The sequence below is a fragment of the Leptidea sinapis genome, chromosome 32 (assembly GCF_905404315.1).
Source record: "Leptidea sinapis chromosome 32, ilLepSina1.1, whole genome shotgun sequence".
NCBI classification, from domain to species: domain Eukaryota; kingdom Metazoa; phylum Arthropoda; class Insecta; order Lepidoptera; family Pieridae; genus Leptidea; species Leptidea sinapis.
Genome location: NC_066296.1, coordinates 1,803,910 through 1,822,025, shown reverse-complemented (window position 1 = coordinate 1,822,025; position 18,116 = coordinate 1,803,910). Strand labels below are relative to the sequence as shown.

General features: G+C 34.7%; 2 protein-coding genes across 4 annotated transcripts; one reads left to right on the top strand and one right to left on the bottom strand.

Moving 5' to 3' along the window:
• Positions 1-2,880: 2,880 nt before the first annotated feature.
• Positions 2,881-5,394, bottom strand: LOC126974405 (uncharacterized). The gene is made up of 3 exons (XM_050821886.1): positions 5,358-5,394; positions 4,455-4,858; positions 2,881-3,806 (listed from the first exon to the last, which is right to left on the bottom strand). Exons 2-3 carry the CDS (start codon positions 4,821-4,823, stop codon positions 3,111-3,113), a joined length of 1,065 nt encoding a protein of 354 aa, XP_050677843.1. The 5' UTR covers positions 4,824-4,858; positions 5,358-5,394; the 3' UTR covers positions 2,881-3,110.
• Positions 5,395-5,990: 596 nt separating this feature from the next.
• LOC126974403 (ER membrane protein complex subunit 2-A-like) lies at positions 5,991-18,037 on the top strand. Of its 3 annotated transcripts, XM_050821883.1 has the most exons (8): positions 6,190-6,246; positions 6,395-6,467; positions 6,702-6,812; positions 8,429-8,579; positions 12,176-12,322; positions 14,728-14,884; positions 16,244-16,339; positions 17,033-18,037. In XM_050821883.1, the coding sequence occupies exons 2-8, from the start codon at positions 6,437-6,439 to the stop codon at positions 17,204-17,206; spliced, it is 867 nt and encodes a 288-aa protein (XP_050677840.1). In that variant the 5' UTR covers positions 6,190-6,246; positions 6,395-6,436; the 3' UTR covers positions 17,207-18,037. The 3 variants fall into 3 exon arrangements, with proteins under 3 accessions (XP_050677842.1, XP_050677840.1, XP_050677841.1); XM_050821885.1 differs by lacking the exons at positions 6,190-6,246; positions 6,395-6,467 and adding an exon at positions 5,991-6,014; XM_050821884.1 differs by lacking the exon at positions 6,395-6,467 and having other exon boundaries at positions 6,223-6,246.
• The last annotated feature ends 79 nt before the right edge of the window (positions 18,038-18,116 follow it).

Sequence of the window (18,116 nt, the reverse complement as noted above, 5' to 3'; positions counted from 1 at the left end):
GACATGTCCATGAGAAGGTCTTTCTGGTCGTCTGTTAAAGTATGGGGAATCCATCTGGTACAAAGCTTCCTGACGCCTAAATGTTCGTTTAATATTTTTGGAACTTAACTCATACCAATTCCTAGGCTTGCCCGTATCTGCTGATAGGTCACTCCCTTATCTTCCTTTATCATGCGTCGCACAGCACTGATGTTATCTTCAGTAGTCACAGTTAAAGGTCAATGCCGCCGTTGAACATGAGGAATGACACCCTGGCCCATACGGCAAAAGATAAAGCCGAGCTCCTGTGCGCTCTTTTCGCCTCCAACTCGACTCTTGACGACAACAGAAAAACACCGCCGACCATCCCGCGGTGTCAGAGCTCTATGCCTGAAGTACAGTTCAGACAGAAAACTGTTAGGCGAGCTCTGTTTTCGTTGGACGTCAGGCGTAGTCCCTGACTCATGGAAGTCAGCCCTTGTCCATCCGATCCAAAAAAAAGGAGACAGTTCGGATCCGGCAAACTACAGGCCTATTGCTATTACCTCCCTGCTCTCCAAAATCATTGAGAGCGTAATTAACCGCCAGCTTTTGGTATACCTTGAGGACCACCTGTTGATTAACGACCGGCAGTACGGCTTTCGCCATGGTCGATCGGCAGGCAATCTTCTGGTATACCTAACACAGATGGGCGGCGGCTAGTGAAAACAATGCGGAAGTGTGCCCCTGAGTCCTGGATATAGCGAAGGCCTTTGATCGTGTATTGCACAAGGTGCTCCTCTCTAAACTTCCATCATTTGGGCTTCCCGAGAGCTTATGCAAGTGGACCTCCAGCTTCCTCACTGGGCGCAGCATACAGGTCGTTGTCGACGGTTTTTGCTCGAATCCCAAGCCCGTGCACGCTGGAGTGCCCCAAGGCTGTGTGCTATCTCCCACGCTGTTTCTTCTGTATATCAATGAAATGTTGGACACCTCCAACATACATTGCTACGCTGACGACAGCACTGGTGATGCCGTATACACGAGCCATGCAGATCTCTCGGGAAAACGTCGACCAGTGCCGGGACTTGTCCAATTTAACCCCCAGGAGACTCAAGTTTGCGCGTTTACCACTAAAAAAACCACATTTGTCGTATCATCACTCTTCGACAACACTTCCCTTAAAGCCTCGCCTAGTATCGGAATACTGGTTCTCGAAATCTCGAGCGATTGCCAATTTCGTGGCCATCTGGAGGGCAAAGCCAATTAGCTACGAAGAAGCTGGGCGTCATTAATAGAGCACGGCAATACTTCAAGCCGGCCCACATTCTAGCGCTCTACAAAGCGCAGGTCCGGTCACACATGGAGTATTGCTGTCATTCTACTCGGCGAAATGAATATTCTTACCCTTTTTCCTACCATATTTCAAGTCTCTACGCCTTGTGGTTCCAGAAATATCGTAATGACGTTGGTGGAAATCTCTTAAACAAACATATAATATTCCTTTGACGTAGCGTACTTCAATTATAGTGAAATAAAAACTACACACTCAAAAATAAAAAAGAAACGGCTGCGCTCCTCTGAAACTAATACTTGAATGAGTTATACTTGAATGATTCGTGGTGCAGTGATATCGAATAGGTCGAATGTCGTCACAGGCGAATCCGTTATATGTGAATGTGGCCTTGAGGAAGGTACTCTTGAACATATTTTTTTCTATTGCCCTAAATTGTCCATTCCTTTATATGACCTTCTACCGAAGGATATCCGTCGCCCCATCAACATCCCTTTTCTTCTTACTTTATGCCATTCCTCTTTCAAAAAGATTCTTTACAAATTTATCTCCCGCAATAATATTAAATTGTAATTTCTATCCGTCATACTTTCTACGCTTCTATTAGGCACATATTCCTTACATTCACACATTTCTCCCTTAAACTTAGATTAGATACTAACAAGGTAGTTAATATTATGGGTGTTTATTACTAACCGTACTAACTCTTGTTGCCTATTCTTCAGTTCACAAAAAAAACACAGCTATATCAACCGATCATATCCTTTTAGATCAGCTCTTTATATACTTAAATCAGCTAAATTAAAATAAAAAATCTCTCCACCTTGACGTTAGCCGAATCGTCGACATTCAGTCGACGGAGCCAGTTAATTAAAAAAAAAAAAAAAACGAAATCCTTTAAGGGCCCTGTAAACGGTCAAATTATTTGTCAAATATTTGTTTGACAAACGTGTTTGTTAAATTTTTTGAAAGTGTGCGAACTTGTTTGACGTGTTTGTCAACCAATGGAAATGTTTGACCTGTTTGATGGAAATTTTGATTGACGGTGTGTTTGGCAAACCTGTTTGATAGTGTGCAACGGTGTTTGTCAAATAATATCTCAGTTATCGCCTTGAAACCATGGAGAACACAACTGCGACAATCAATAACGGCAACATGTCTGAAAAAGAATTTCTTTTGGAATTTATCTCCGTATATCGCGACATGCCAATGCTGTGGAGAATAAAATCAAAAGATTATATGGATAAACACAAGAGAATGAATGCGATCAAAAAAATGACGGAGTTATTGAAAGTGTCTCGCGGGAACATCACTGAAGAAGATGTTAAAAAAAAATATTTTACGAACAACTTTCAAGCGTGAAAATAATAAGGTGAAAAAATCTATGCTTTCTGGATCTGGTACTGATGAACTCTATGTACCTTCATTATGGTACTACAAAGAGCTTGAATTTCTACAAGACCAAGTGGAGGAAGAATCGGGGATCAGTTCAATAACAGGACAAATGGTAAATAGTAGCAATGTTTATTTTATTTTAATTCTACAAGTACAACATATACAGTTACGTACTCTAAACATTTGTAATTTTTTCATTTTCAAATAAGAATTCATTTTCAAAAGAATATTTTTATAAACAACTTGTTACAAATAGGTACAACATAATATTTTAACCTAACCAATAATAATATTTTAACTTAACCAATTAATAAATATTTTTTATTTTCACAAGTACAGCAAATACGATTACCTATTCTAAACATTTGTTTTGCCATGGAATAGCATCCGTTGAATTAAAATATTCACAAAAATCATCTCTCACTTCTTTTGCTAATGTAGCGCTATTTCCAGCCCGTGTACGTTAAATATTCAACAATTGATTTGACTCATTTCTCCAAGATCCTTGTATGACAGTCCCTGTAACACAATCTTCCATGTCTAATTCTCCATTCCTAATGTAGTTTTTTTGTTTCATTAGTAAATTGTGTAAATGACAACACGCCATTACTACAATTTTAGCTTTTGTAGGAGATAATTTGATGGGTTTTTGGAGAATCTTAAAACGACTCGCAAGAATGCCGAATACATTTTCAATTATTCGCCGAGCACGGGATAAACGATAATTGAAAATCCTTCTCTTATCATTTAAAACCTGCTTATTGTAGGGCTTCATAAAATTTGGAAGAAGCTGGAAAGCTTCATCGCCTACAAATACAAATGGCATTTTTTTATTAAAGTTTGGCAATTCCTGTGGCTCTGGAATCTGCAACTGGTTGTTCTCAAACATATTCCAAAATTTTGTATTTTTAAGTACTCCTCCATCTGACACTCTACCATTTGTACCGACATCAATCATGATAAATTCATAATTTGCATTAGCTATGGCCATAAGCACTATGCTGTGTGTTCCCTTATAATTATAATAATAGGAACCGGAATGCTCAGGTTTTTGTAAAGTGATATGCTTTCCGTCTACAGCTCCAATGCAATTATCAAAGTTCCATGAATTTCCAAATTGCCGTGCCAATATTTTCCAACTTTCTTGTGTTTTAGGTATCTGAAACATAAAAATACTTATTATTATTATATAATATGTTTATTATTATGTATTATTATTATTATGTAATATGTTTATATTTATTGTTTTGGTTTCTAGGAATCATCATCAAAACTACCAACATCAACATCAACACAATCACTTTTGCCACCTTCAGCATCTATTAGTTCTGTACAAATAAAAAAGAAGAAAAAGGAGGACTTGCAACATGACTTAATGACATTAGCCAGGGATCATTTCAAAAAACCTGAAAATGAATATCAAGTGATGGCAAGAAACTGGGCCTTTAAACTAGAGCGCATGTCTGGAGAACAAAGAAGACTGGCAGAAAAATTCATAAACGAAATACTCTTTGAAAGAGAAGAAGGAAACCTTCATAGACATTCAGAAGTTATTAATCCGTCTCAGCCAGCACTCGTCTGGAACTCTCCATCACCTATTCCGTACACCCCATCTCCTATTTCACACACTTCATCTGAACAATCATATCTGTCCAATACGGAGCAACCTGTGATGATTCATATTTCAGACTCGCAAACAAATGAAAATAATCCAACCGAACCTGAAGATGATACAGCAGCCAAATTTATAAACAATTTTTATTCTCTTTAAATTATATATTTTGTAATTTTGAAATAAAAATCTTACCTGAATATTGCTTAATTTTTCATTTATTGCCTCACAAGTTTCAATGATAATGCCGCTGAGTGTACGAGGTGCAATGCAGACTTGAAATTTTAGGTCTTCAAAATCGGCGCCACTAGCCAGGTACCCCAAAGTTATAGATAATCTTTGAGAAGCTGGTATAGATTTACGCATAACGGTATCCTGTTTTGCTATGCAAGGACTTAGCAATGTTAATAAATCTTCAAATGTTTTATGGTCCATGCGCAGGAAGTTTGCATAGTCATTTGGTTCTGTGAGCACTATTTCCCGTAACAAATTTTCGTGCGTATATTTATCCCGTAATTTCAACCACTTTCTAGACCATCGACGACCTTTTTTCTTTTTCTTCATACATAGTGCTAGTGTCAATGCCAAAAACGCCTTATCTGTATTATTACTCATTGTTATATACGACAGAAGATGATAACTACACACGAACGTCAAGGAGAAAACTGAAATATGGGCAAATTTATTTGATCTATTGGTTTGAACGTATGCGCTTTTGTTTGATGAAAACATGAAGTTTGACAAACAAATTCGACAAACAAATTTGACCGTCTACAGGGCCCTTTACGTTTTAAGGGCTCATCAAACTTAGCCCCCCAAAAAAAATTTTTTTTCTATTTTTGAATTTTCAGTATCGTATATCGTTAGTTCGTAGTTTGTTCTTAATTGTTCGCTATAAATAATTGTTTGTTCTTTTGTTGTTTATTTAAAAACAATTAATTAAAATCATACCCTTTAGTTAGCCCCCGCAATCAATGTTATTAATATTTTTCTCTCAATATTAGTTTGTAAATACACATTGACGTTTGTTCTTTAATAAATTATGTTTGTTCTAACATTTAATTGCTTTTTTTTTGTTTAATAGTAATTTTTAATTACCTTAATACAAATTTGCAAAAACTTGCATTGCGCATGCGTCAACTTTACGCTTAGACTTTTAGCGCGGTCTTTTTGAAAATTATAATGACAAGCACAGTCATTAAATTGAAGTTACAGGATATATTTTTACAAGTATATCGTTATAAACAATTGTGATTTAGAAGCTAAAAATAATTATTATGAATTTTAACCAATACAAATCTTGTGCATAAAATTCTTGGATAAATTATTATCAGTCAACAATATTTTGAGTGTATATTTCAATTTTCTTAGAATTAGAATACAAATATTCAAGTAATTAAAAATAATTAATAAATTAAAAAATAAACAATGTCAAATGGGAAAAAACGTTTGTTTTACATTAAACAATCATAAACAGAGGTTTATTGACCCGTATTGCTAAAAACAAAAAATGGGATAAGGGGATGCTAACTTAAGGGCACATTTTTAATTTTTTTTTTTAAATAAGTAAATCGAGAACAAACAAATGTTTATAGAGAACAATCAAGAACAAATGGCGAACTAACGATGTAATAAAAAAATAAATAAAAAAAAATAAAAATCTGGGGGGCTAACTTTCGTGAGCTCGTTTTAAGCAACTGATCGCTTTCAAACTTAGCCGGATTATACTTCGTGGCCAATCGCGATGATACAATGGTACCTCCTACTACTATTTCAAGCTTATGTCAAACGACTGCACGTTTCATGCTGAACTAAATTTCATTTTGGCAGTCCCGCCTCTGTGTATTATTTGCTATTTACATCCTCTTTGCTTTTTTCTCCATTGAGCATAGCCGCATTGACCAAAGAGAATTTAAACACTACGTTTGACCATATAAAATAAAAGTGTAGGTGGGCTAAGCCTAAGCATTGAAATTTGAAGTAATAGGTGAACTAAATAGTTTATACTTTAAATAAGAGCGACTATAATATGTATTAAATTTATTTCAAGTTCATTTTGCAAAAATATTCCAAGAGATAAAGTACGTCACTTCAGGACGACAAGAAAAATTTATTACTTACAGTTGATATTTTAGGATCAATTATCATCATTGTATCTTTTACGTATTAAAGAAAACATGTACAATTACGAAGAATTAAGTATAAATGGTACGTAAATATTTCATACAAGCAGATTTATTCATGTTAGTTAGTTGAGAATGTTTAAAAAATCTTACGGAATCTATAACACTTGGCATTGTTTATAGTGTAATAAAATCATTAGACAATATTATTAAATTTCGTGTTGACATAAAATGAAACACAAATTACACAGAGATATAATACAGAGCTCGAAAACGATTATATTTATAAGATATGTAATTATTTATTTGTTTCTCACAGAAATCTTTGATTTACTGCGCAAGTGGAGAGACAACAATGAGAGGAAAAGTAATGAGATAATGTCACTTTCAGAACGAATTATGGATAACTTGGACAGCCAACCTAATGAGAGTAAGCCAAATAAATAACAAAATGAGTTTTGTGTAGTATGCAGTAGTGTATGAGATTCAATCCATAACTTTATGGATCTAATAACATTATGAAATTTGAATACCAGTGGGTGGCTCCTTTGCACAGGCTAGATTATGGGTACCACAACGGCACCTATTTCTGCCGTGAAGAAGTAATGTGAAAAAATTAGTGTTCGGTCTGAAGGGTGCCATAGTTAGTGAAATTACTGGGCAAATGAGACTTAACATCTTATGTCTAACGGTGACTAACACAACTGTAGTGCCGCTCAGAATTTTTGGGTTATTCAAGAATCCTTAGTAGCACTGTATTGTAATGGTGTATCAATTATCATCAGCTGAATATCCTGTTCGTCTCGTCCCTTATTTTCATTGCATTATGAGAAGAATTCCCAGAAGTTTTGTCACCTTTAACTTAGTGGTACAATTTTTTTACATATAATATTGACCTAGAAACACTGGAAGGAAGTTCCTTGCAGTTTGGGTTAATGTAGAAGAAAGTTCCTTCAGCATTTAAAGAGGAAGGGGGAAGCCAGATAGAAATTTACACTCAGATGAATGCTACATTTTTCTTTCATTCCATACTTAGACAATAGCTGGTATAACAAAAGGTCTAAACAATTTGTTATTTTTAAAGTGATATCCCTCACTTTTGGGATTAATTAAATTTGTAACCAACATTTATGAACATGCAGGACTTGAACCCAACCGTTCCAGTTTGAGTCCTGAATCATTTGTGCTTACAAATTTAATTCAATGACACAAGGTTTTCATTTTAATAGTGAATTAGTATAATTTCTTATCATTTAATTTAAATATTGAAATCAAGGACTGTGGATGGTTGTGTGTGTGGTCAAAGATTGCAAAAACTGATTTATTGATGGTTACAATACCATGGCATGATCATTTGGGATTTAGAAGATTAAATTACATTAGTGACTTATAACTACACTTCAAAGTGTTTTAATGTATTAAAGTTTATCATGTTTATGCTTCTACTAGCTGACCCGGCAAACATTGTTTTGCCTTATAAAGTATAATTCATGCGATAGTTTTATAAATAATAGCCTATGTGATATTCTGGTGTGTAAGCTATACTATTGTAAAGTTTCATCAAAATCCATTCAGTAGTTTTTGGGTTAAAGAAGTTCAAACATACATCCAGACATACAAACTTTCACATTTATAATATTAATAGGATGGGTATTGGTAATTTTTAAATGTTTTCAACTACAGCATCATACTATTTTTATAGTTCCATAGCATCATATTATTTAGAATAATCTTTGTAAATTTTTCATTAAGTTGAAGTGCTAGTGATGCCAAGTGCAAACATTGTTGGATTCATATATAAATTCATTCAAGCTCTTTTTCTTTACAAATGAACAAAATATATTGAATCATTAAGTAATACCTTTACTGCACTCCTGTTTCATTCTCAATTATATGAGTTGACAGTAAACTTATATTTTCTATGAATTCTTTTCAGAGTATTTAATATTGGAACAGTTGATAATGGCAGACTTAGACTGCACTCCTGTTTCATTCTCAATTATATGAGTTGACAGTAAACTTATATTTTCTATGAATTCTTTTCAGAGTATTTAATATTGGAACAGTTGATAATGGCAGACTTAGACTGCAACTATCCTATGTTAGCAGCAAAATGGATTGAAATGTTGGATGCTGATTTTCCTGACAGTTTGAGGGTCATGAAATTTAAGTCAATGTGGTATGAAGCACACGATAAGTTAGTATTTTCAACTTTGCAATATAGTTCTAATAATAAAATATGTTCTAAACATAGTATATTGAAATACTAACTTGATGTTGCTGTTTTACATTATAAAAGGCATTAATTTTCTCACAATTGATTCCTATGGTATTCTTTTTGATGTCATTTCTAATACTACTACTACTTTGAAAACAAATAGCACTCTGAGAGAGAAAAAGCGCCGCAAGAAACTCTCCCAACCTTTTTTTTTCACTCTTATTTAAAGAATCATAGTCCCAGGCTGTCTGATCAATTAGATATTCAGCTATGGAGTAGATTATGACAGAGCCAGACAACAGTGGCTGGGACTTTATTATAAACATGTATATTTACTTATTTATTAGGAACACCAACAGCTATTAGCTACCTTATATGTTAATTTACATAACTGTGAGCCAATTATAGGTCTCCGCCAGTAGTTACAGAATAATTAATTTCAATGATACTAATAAACACTAAAGTAAACTAATAAAATACAATGCACAATTTAAATCAATTAAATAATTAAAACAGTTAATACACAAGTAAAGATTCAGTGACATAACAGTACTAATTTTAACTACTATCTTAATACTTATTAAAGAAACGCCGGCTTAACATGCTCCTTGCTGACATAAAATTAGTCTGGAAAAGATCGATTGTATTATCCCTAGATAATTTATTTAAATTATTACTTGCTCGCCAAAGGAATGTATTTTGTCTATAGTTGGTACTAGTATGAGGAAGATATAAAAGTGGGTTGAACCTAAGCGGCCTAGACGGGATTCTGAGTCTAATTAAGGATAAAAGTTCGGGGCAGTCAATAAAACCAGAGGCTATCTTCATGAGAAATATTAAATCGGCGATTTCGCGGCTTTTTTCAAGAGGAAGTAGCTGGTGCTCTGAATGTTTTCTAAACGGCTAACATAAGTAGAGTACACTCAGAGCCATATTCCATATGGCTGCGCACAAATTTGCAGTACAAGATTTTAAGTGTCTTAGAGCGTTTAAAATCTTTAGAATTACGCAATATAAATCCTAGTGCCTTTAGCGCCTTGGCTGTGGTGATATCAATATCACTGTCGAATATTCATTTACTATCATGGTGCACTCCAAGATCTCGTATTACATTCTCTCTTTTCAGTAAATGACCTTTTAGCTTATAATTGAAGAGAATGGGGTTGCGCATACTGCTAAAAGTTACCAAATTACATTTGGTAGGGTTAAGATCCAAACAATTCATATCACAATAGTTCTCCAAACAAGACAGATCATATTGTAGTGCTTGAGCATCTGATTCAGAAGATATAGTGGCAAAAATTTTCATGTCGTCAGCGAAACAGAGAAGCTTGGAAGATCGGAGACATAGGCCGATATCATTTACAAAAATAATAAAAAGTAATGGCCCGAGTTAAGAACCTTGTGGGACTCCGCTGCGAACGATTACCCAGCTAGAAATGTAGTTATTAACCACCACTGCTTGAGAACAATTATTTATGTATGATGTAAACCATCTAAGCAAGTCACCACTTATACCAATGTCACAGAGTTTCGATAATAGCAGGTTATGGTTAATTTTCTCAAACGCTTTGCTGTAGTCTTTGTATATGACATCGACCTGTCCACCATCCTCCATAGCCTCAGTTAGTGAATTGTTCAGGAGCACTAAATTGGAAACCGTTGAAGACGACCTCTAAAGAATCCATGCTGGTTATAGCACAGGGAATTCTTTATTGACGGATACATATAAGTATAAACCAGCTTTTCGAATACTTTAGCTATTATACACAATTTGGATATCGGCCTATAATTAGTAACATCATTCTTTGGGCCCTTTTTGTGTACTGGTGTGATATAAACACGCTTCCAAATTTTGGGCACAACACCTTCATATAATGATCTGCTGAAAAGTATTGATATTAGGACAGAAATAACATCAGCACAAGCTATAAGAAAGACGCCTGGTAGTTGATCAGGTCCTGCCAATTTGTAAGGATCAAGGTTTTTAATTAGTGTGCGCACCATATTGACATGTACCGGTATTGTGGATATACCCGACGTGGCTGCGACAGTAGAAACGGAGTCACGAGACTGCCATTGAACGCAAGATTGTACTATAGAAGATGGACTCAAGAAAGTGGGATTAAAGTATGATGAGAATAAATCACAAATTGACTCACCCGTATTAGCTGTTACAGTACCATATTTCAGACAGCTCGGTAACGAATAAGATTTTGATTTTTGTTTAAAAGAATGACCAGAAGTACTTTGGATTGCTCACGATGGAATCCTCGACATTTGAAATATATTTTTCATAGCAATCTTTTTCAAGAACTCTCATTCTATCTCGTAGTCATTTAAATGACTCATAATCGGAGCGGTTACCGTAGATCCTATATCTCTTAAGATGTGATTTATGTTTTTCTTTTATCACTTTCTTGAGAGCTGGTGAGTACCATTTGGGGTATGTATCATTCTTAATCAACTTTACATGAATATGTCGGTCTCTCAATTCAATAAATACTTTATAGAAAAAGTCAACGGCATCCTCAAGTGACCTTGAGTACAACTCATTACTCTAGGGAACACCAGATAAACTCTTGTTGATACTTTCGTAGTCGCCCTTGTGAAAGAGAAACTTGTTATAGGAGGCGCTCGTCATGTAATCACTAGTGGATATTATCATTTGTGATGGGGATCTATTGTTAATGATAATGGATCATAACAGTTCATGACAGTTACCAAATCGTTAGATAAAACTAAGTCTAATGTTCTGTTAAGATGATTTTTAATACCGTTATATTGACTTAGATTATGTAAAATTAATTCTTCAACTAAAGTGCCTTCACAATAGCTGTGTATATTTACCCTTAAAGCTATTATGTATCTTATGAAGCCTACTAGAATTAGTTACAAGCAATCCCTTATTTCTAGTGTTATAATAATGAAAATCACTATTAAGAGCACAAAAGTGACTATTCTTATGAACATAATACATTAAATTTCTTTAATGTTTAATATGTTTAATGTAAATTACTTTAATGTTTGTTCTGGGCAATGAAAGTCATTAAATTGCTCACTTTTTCTCATACTTTATTATTGCTATCCATTGTGTTCTTAATAAAATAAACATTACCTTTCCAATCTGATTCTTTAAACAATGATAACATTAAGAATGTGTCCATCATATTTTATTTATTTATTTAAATTGTGTTACATGCGACTTAGTTACGAAACAAAATTGTAGTACTAAATAATTGTCACATGCACCTCATAAGGCATAGCAATGAACAACAGAGGGGCAGACATTCAAATATTTTTATCCTCTAAGTATTGAATAAAAGAATAGTAACTTTTATCCAAAAGTTATATTTTCAAAGAGCTTATGAATTTTTAAATATTGGTTTCAGCTTTTAAGTGTCTGGTAAGTTATTATAAATTTTAACTGACATTGAGTAGGGACAAGAACTGTGTAATGTTAATTTAGATTTAGTTTGCAAAAGATTACTTTTTATAGCGAGGTGTGTTGTGCCAAGGCTTGTCTATGATTTATTCTGAGAGTACTTTCTATATATTGTTTATTTTATTTTCAGTTATGAACAAGCATTTGGCATCCTGAATAAAATTATTAAGGCTGATGAAATTAATGCACCACCAGCATTAAAGAGATGTATAGCAATCACAAAGGCGATGGGTATGACAAATGAAGCTATAACAAAACTTGTGGAGTATTTAAACCAGTGAGTACTTTTTTTATATAATTTTCATGGTTAAAACTTAGTAGTATAGTATAGTAGGGATATTAAGTCCAACCCATTCTCATTTCTAGGGTTATATATTGGAAATAATGTGTCAGAAATACAATTAGTGGGTCTGCCACTTAATACACACAACAATGTCTTGACATCTAGCTGCAAAAAATATGTTGACGTACATTCAGTACTTAATATTAGTTATAGTAGTTTAAAAATTACTAATTTATTTAAGGATTGGTGAAACAGACTTAGTTCTGCAGCATATGCGGTTAAAAAGATTAGACAATTGACTGATATAGATACGGCGCGACTAGTATACTCTAGTTATTTCCATAGTATTATGTCCTGTGGTATATTGCTATGGGGCAACACTGCCGATATTAATACAATCTTTGTGCTGCACAATATGTCCTATGGTATTTTGCTATGAGATAACGCTGCCGATATTAATACAATCTTTGTGCTGCAGAATATGTCCTATGGTATATTGCTATGGGATAACGCTGTCGATATTAATACAATCTTTGTGCTGTCATAACTATAATGTTAAAGGCATAAAGGCATTTTATTTTCTCAAAATTGATTCCTTTAGAATTCTTTTTGATGTCATTTCTTATACTACTACCGCTTCGGAAACAAATGGCGCTCTGAGCGAGAAGAAGCGGCGCAAGAAACTCTCCCAGCATTCTTTTTTTTTGCGCTCTTTTCAATAAAAATATACAATATTGTAGAGTCGCTATAAAATAATCACAATCTAGTCCCAGGCTGTCCGATCATTTAGATATTCAGCAGTGGAGTAATAGGATTTACGACAGAGCCATTTTTTTATAAAAACAGTTAATACTAGGAACAGACATAAATCTATAATGCCTACTACCTACTTGGTTAAGTCGAGTTAGTAAGTCTTTTACGGGGCTGTACATGTTTTAACAACAAGATCCCAAAAAAATTTCAAAATAAATGTATTACGAAATTCAAAATAGTTGATAATAGATGTTTGTGTGGTGAAAGTTACTTTAACATAAATAACGTTTTTTTATTATACCACAGGATGGTATTGGAGAGACCACACTCGGGCTATTAAATAATAAGTTTAATTGTACGATATTACTTTGTACCATATATTTTTATAAAAACAAAAGAAGCCCGCTGAGTTTTTTGTGCCCGTTCTTCTCAGGCCTGAGGTATACTTTTTGGAATGAGTTGTAGTTTTTGACTTTCAGTAAGTGATATCGCATGCTATTTTGAATAAAAAAAAATTGAATTTGATAATACATTTCATTTAGTAGTAAAATGTAGTGGTTTCAGAACCTATATATGAGTATCACAATAAAATGAATCAGTATCCGGTATCTACCGATAATTCAAATTCTGTTGAGGTACCAGTGTTTATCTCCAAAACATAGAGAATGAAAATTAGTAAACGTAATAATGTAGAAAAAGGCTCGATCTATGTAAGGAGAAAACATGTAAAAGGAAGAAAATATTAAATCATATGTTTTATTCTGCTGGAAACTACTCCCCAACAAATTCAAATATTTTTATTCAAAATAGGATGTGAAATCACTTATTGAACGTCAAAAAACTACCACCCATTCCAAAATGAATGCCTCAGGCCTGAGAAGAATGGGCGCAACAAGCTCAGCGGGCTTTTTTTTTCATCAAAAATATGTTTTACAATTAAAGTAACATTTACAAAGTCACATTGTACAATTAAACTTATTATTTAATAGCCTGAGGGCGGTCGTTCCACTCCCCAATCTGTGGTATCATTAAGAAAGTCATGTATGTTATAGTAACCTTTACGACACAAACGTTTTTTCTTTTAAATAACGTAATACTTTTGTTTTGAACATTTTCTGGGATCCTGTTGTAAAAGCATATACATCGCCCCACAAAAGACTTGTTAAGTAGTACATAGTGGTTGAAGCTTATTAAGGTGTAATTTGTAGCGTGTTCCAAATTTCGATTTTGTTTTTATACGACGTCATTTTGTCTCTATGTATCAAAAGTCATTGCACATTTTTTTATGACAATAAGGGACGAGACGAGCAAGACATACGACTAATGGTAATTGATACGCCCTGACCATTACAATGCAGTGCCGTTACCAGGATTCTTGAAAGAACTCAAAAATTCTGATCGGCACTACAATTGCGCTCAACTTGAGACATAAGATGTTAAGTCTCATTTAAGCCTAGTAATTACACTAGCTACGACCGCGTTCAGACCGAAGCACAGTAACGTTTTCACATTACTGCTTCACGGCAGAATTAGATGCCGTTGTGATACCCATAATCTAGCCGGCATCCTGTGCACAGGAGCCTCCCACAGGTAAGCAACAGCAGGCACATGAAATCAATTGTGAGAGAATAAATAATGGCCGTTAGGTTCATGTCGGACATGGAGGCGTGGCAGGAGCTGAGCGAGCTGTACCTCCAGGTGCAGGAGTACTCGCGGGCCGCCTTCTGCATCGAGGAGCTGATCCTGCATCAGCCGCACAACCACCTGTTCCACCAGAGGCTCGCAGACATACGCTACACCATGGTAATTCACATTCTCAACACCCTTATTGCATGATTTTTTTTATTTTTTAATGAGTAAATATATTATCTGGTAAAAAACAAGAAAATAAAAGACACGGATATAATCATTTTCGTGTTTATTAAAAAAAAAGGAAATTAACACATGAAACAATTTATTTTCTCATTGAGACATAGACTCTTTTTATGGAAAAGGAGGACAAACGAGCGTACGGGACACCTGGTGTTAAGTGATCCCCGCCGCCCACATTCTCCTGCAACACCAGAGGAATCACAGGAGCGTTGCTGGCCTTTAAGGAGGGTGTACGCGCTTTTTTTGAAGGTACCCATGTCGTATTGTCCCAGAAACACCGCACAAGGAAGTTCATTCCACAGCTTTGTAGTACGTAGAGGAAAGCTCCTTGAAAGCCGCACTGTGGAGGACCGCCACACATCCAGATAGTGGGGATGATATCTTAACTTGTGGCGTGTCGTGCGATGGTGAAATTCGGCGGCAGGAATCAGGTTAAACAGCTCTTCGGAACACTCCCCGTGATAAATGCGGTAGAAGACACACAATGAAGACTCACTCTATTATTAATATTAATGATAGCATTGTGAAATCCGACATGTTTCAGTATGTCAGTAGTGTGTAGTACTTTGAGCATAATTCAATGGACCTAATTAGCGAAATTTAAAAAAAAAAGGGAAGTAGGTATTATTATGTTAACATCTTAAGTTTTTTTTATGACAGTAAGGGACGAGACGAGCAGGACGTTCAGCTGATGGTAATTGATACACCCTGCCCATTACAATGCAGTGCCAAAGGATACTTGAGAAACCCAAAAATTCTGAGCAGCATTACAATTGCGCTCGTCACCTTTAGACATATGTTAATTCTCATTTACCCAGTAATTTCACTTGCTACGGCGCCGTACAGTTCGAAACACAATAATGCTTACACATTACTGCTTCACGGCAGAAATAGGCGCCGTTGAAGTACCCATAATCTAGCCGGCATACTGTGCATGGAAAGGAGCATGAATTTTCATCAATCACCCTCCAGTTAAAGGATATGCCTGGCAAGATTTTATGTAGCGAATGTTATGTCCAAGACTTCCTGCCTTACTCTAGTTACAAATGGTACAACTATTTAGAAGTATAAGATGGTTAGACTTAAGAAAATCATTTAGAATGCTCACCTATATCGTTGATGTTTGAGCTCCCACATACGGCCTTATGATTCCGCGCGTATTCAACCATGCTTTTAATTATATTATGCTTTTTTTTTTGCCTTAAAAGAAAGGGCAACAAAGCTGAGTCCCTAATTAAGTAATTCTTATTATCATTAATGTATTGTTTATGAGTGTGTATCTTCTTGCAGGGTGGCGTTGAGAACATGGAGCTAGCAAAGACCTACTACTGTCAGACGCTCAAGTTGAACCCCAACAACATGAGGGCTCTGCTGGGACTTATATTGGTAAGGTGTTAATATTATTGACTTAATAACTCATATAGTTTTTGATCAATAAGTTATGTTTTTAAAGTTACAACCCCTACTTCTAGGATTAATACACAAATAAAATTCGAAAACAAAATTTACTAGTTAATAAAACAGTGCGGTAACATTTACCATTCGAACAAAATAATAGATATTAACCGATTTTTACTAAATTCCAAGTCTTGATTGCAATCAAAAACTACACAAATAAAATTTGAAAACAAAATTTTATGGACGATGCGGGACTCGAACCCACGACCTCTCGCCTTCCGTGCGAGTGCTCTTCCAACTGAGCTAACAGTTCGAGTGACGTATCGTCATAAGATGTGAATTGAACAAAGCATACAAGATTATTTTATTCGAATGGTAAATGTTAACGCACTGTTTTAGTAACTAGTCAACTACGCGACAGTTCTTAAAGAAATATAACGAAAAAATACTCAATATTAAAACACTATTAAATTATTTGGCATTGAAGCTTGGTGGTAAAAATTGTTTTAACCAGTTTATTCAACAAAATCTTTATAATGAATTTAAATAATTTGATATGAACAAAACTGATGTATTTAAACGTTGACTGGTTTGATTTATACTTTTTCCATGCCCTTTTTGCAGTTATACTTTGACATGCAAAAGCTACTTCGTGTTTAATTTTCTGACATTGCATCACAGGCTGCCAACAATCTGCTGGGGCACTACAAGTCCTCAGGTAGTGCCAAGCGCAAAGAGGTGTGGAAGCTGTGCCAGTGGGCGCAGTCTGAGGTGACGAAGCGACAACGCGAGGCTCAGGGCTCCAACGACAGTGCTCTTACCAGCGCCATGTTGGCTCTCACTATTGGCGACTGATTTGTGTGTTGTTACCGGGCCTGGAGTATTAATAACCAAAGGAGAACGAATTATGAAGCATACTGTGTTAAACTAAAAATAAAATCCGGAGAAACAATGGCAAAATAGGGAATATGCATGAAAATTTAACTTTTGACACATTTGACACACATGAAGCAAAATTGTGACATCACTTGCCACATACGTTATAATATGATTTATCGGCGTTGATATTTGCATTGTGACATAACTTTTTTTTTGTGAAAAATAGTATTTTAAATATATTTTTCTGTAATATTTTCCATTAGCTATTATCAGCATAGCAGTAGAATTTTTGCAGTGACATGCGGGTACATTACTCCAGTGCTGTGTATATTAAATATTATGTGTGTATTATATTATTTTTACTTGGAACTAATTTAAACTCTGTTACTGTTGTTCGAGACTATTTTAAATCAGAAATTTGCTATCAATATAGTTTAAATTGTTTTTATCAAGGAACACGTAGGGTTCTTTCTGTACCATTATGGAACTATATATTTTATTATATTTTTATTTGCAAGGCGGCCATTTTGCAGCGCCATGTTGGTTTTCATTATATCGGCTCAAATAACAACATTGTAAAAATTTCTGATGTCAAACTGTTGTCTCAATATATTCTATGGTTTTCAAATGACCATAAACAATTCCACTGTATGTTTAAGTTTGGTACAAGGTTGGTTTAAATGTATTTATTGCGTTATATGGTGTACCATTTATTTAATTAATTCAATTGTAAATTAAGTTATATGGTTTAAAGATTTTATTAAAATGTTTGAATATACTTTAACTGAATAAAATCCTTAAGTTAAATTGTCGTTTCAATCCAACTCATTTGGTAAGTACTTGGTACAACATGGTCACAATCAGAATAGCGAGCCTCTCTAAGAAA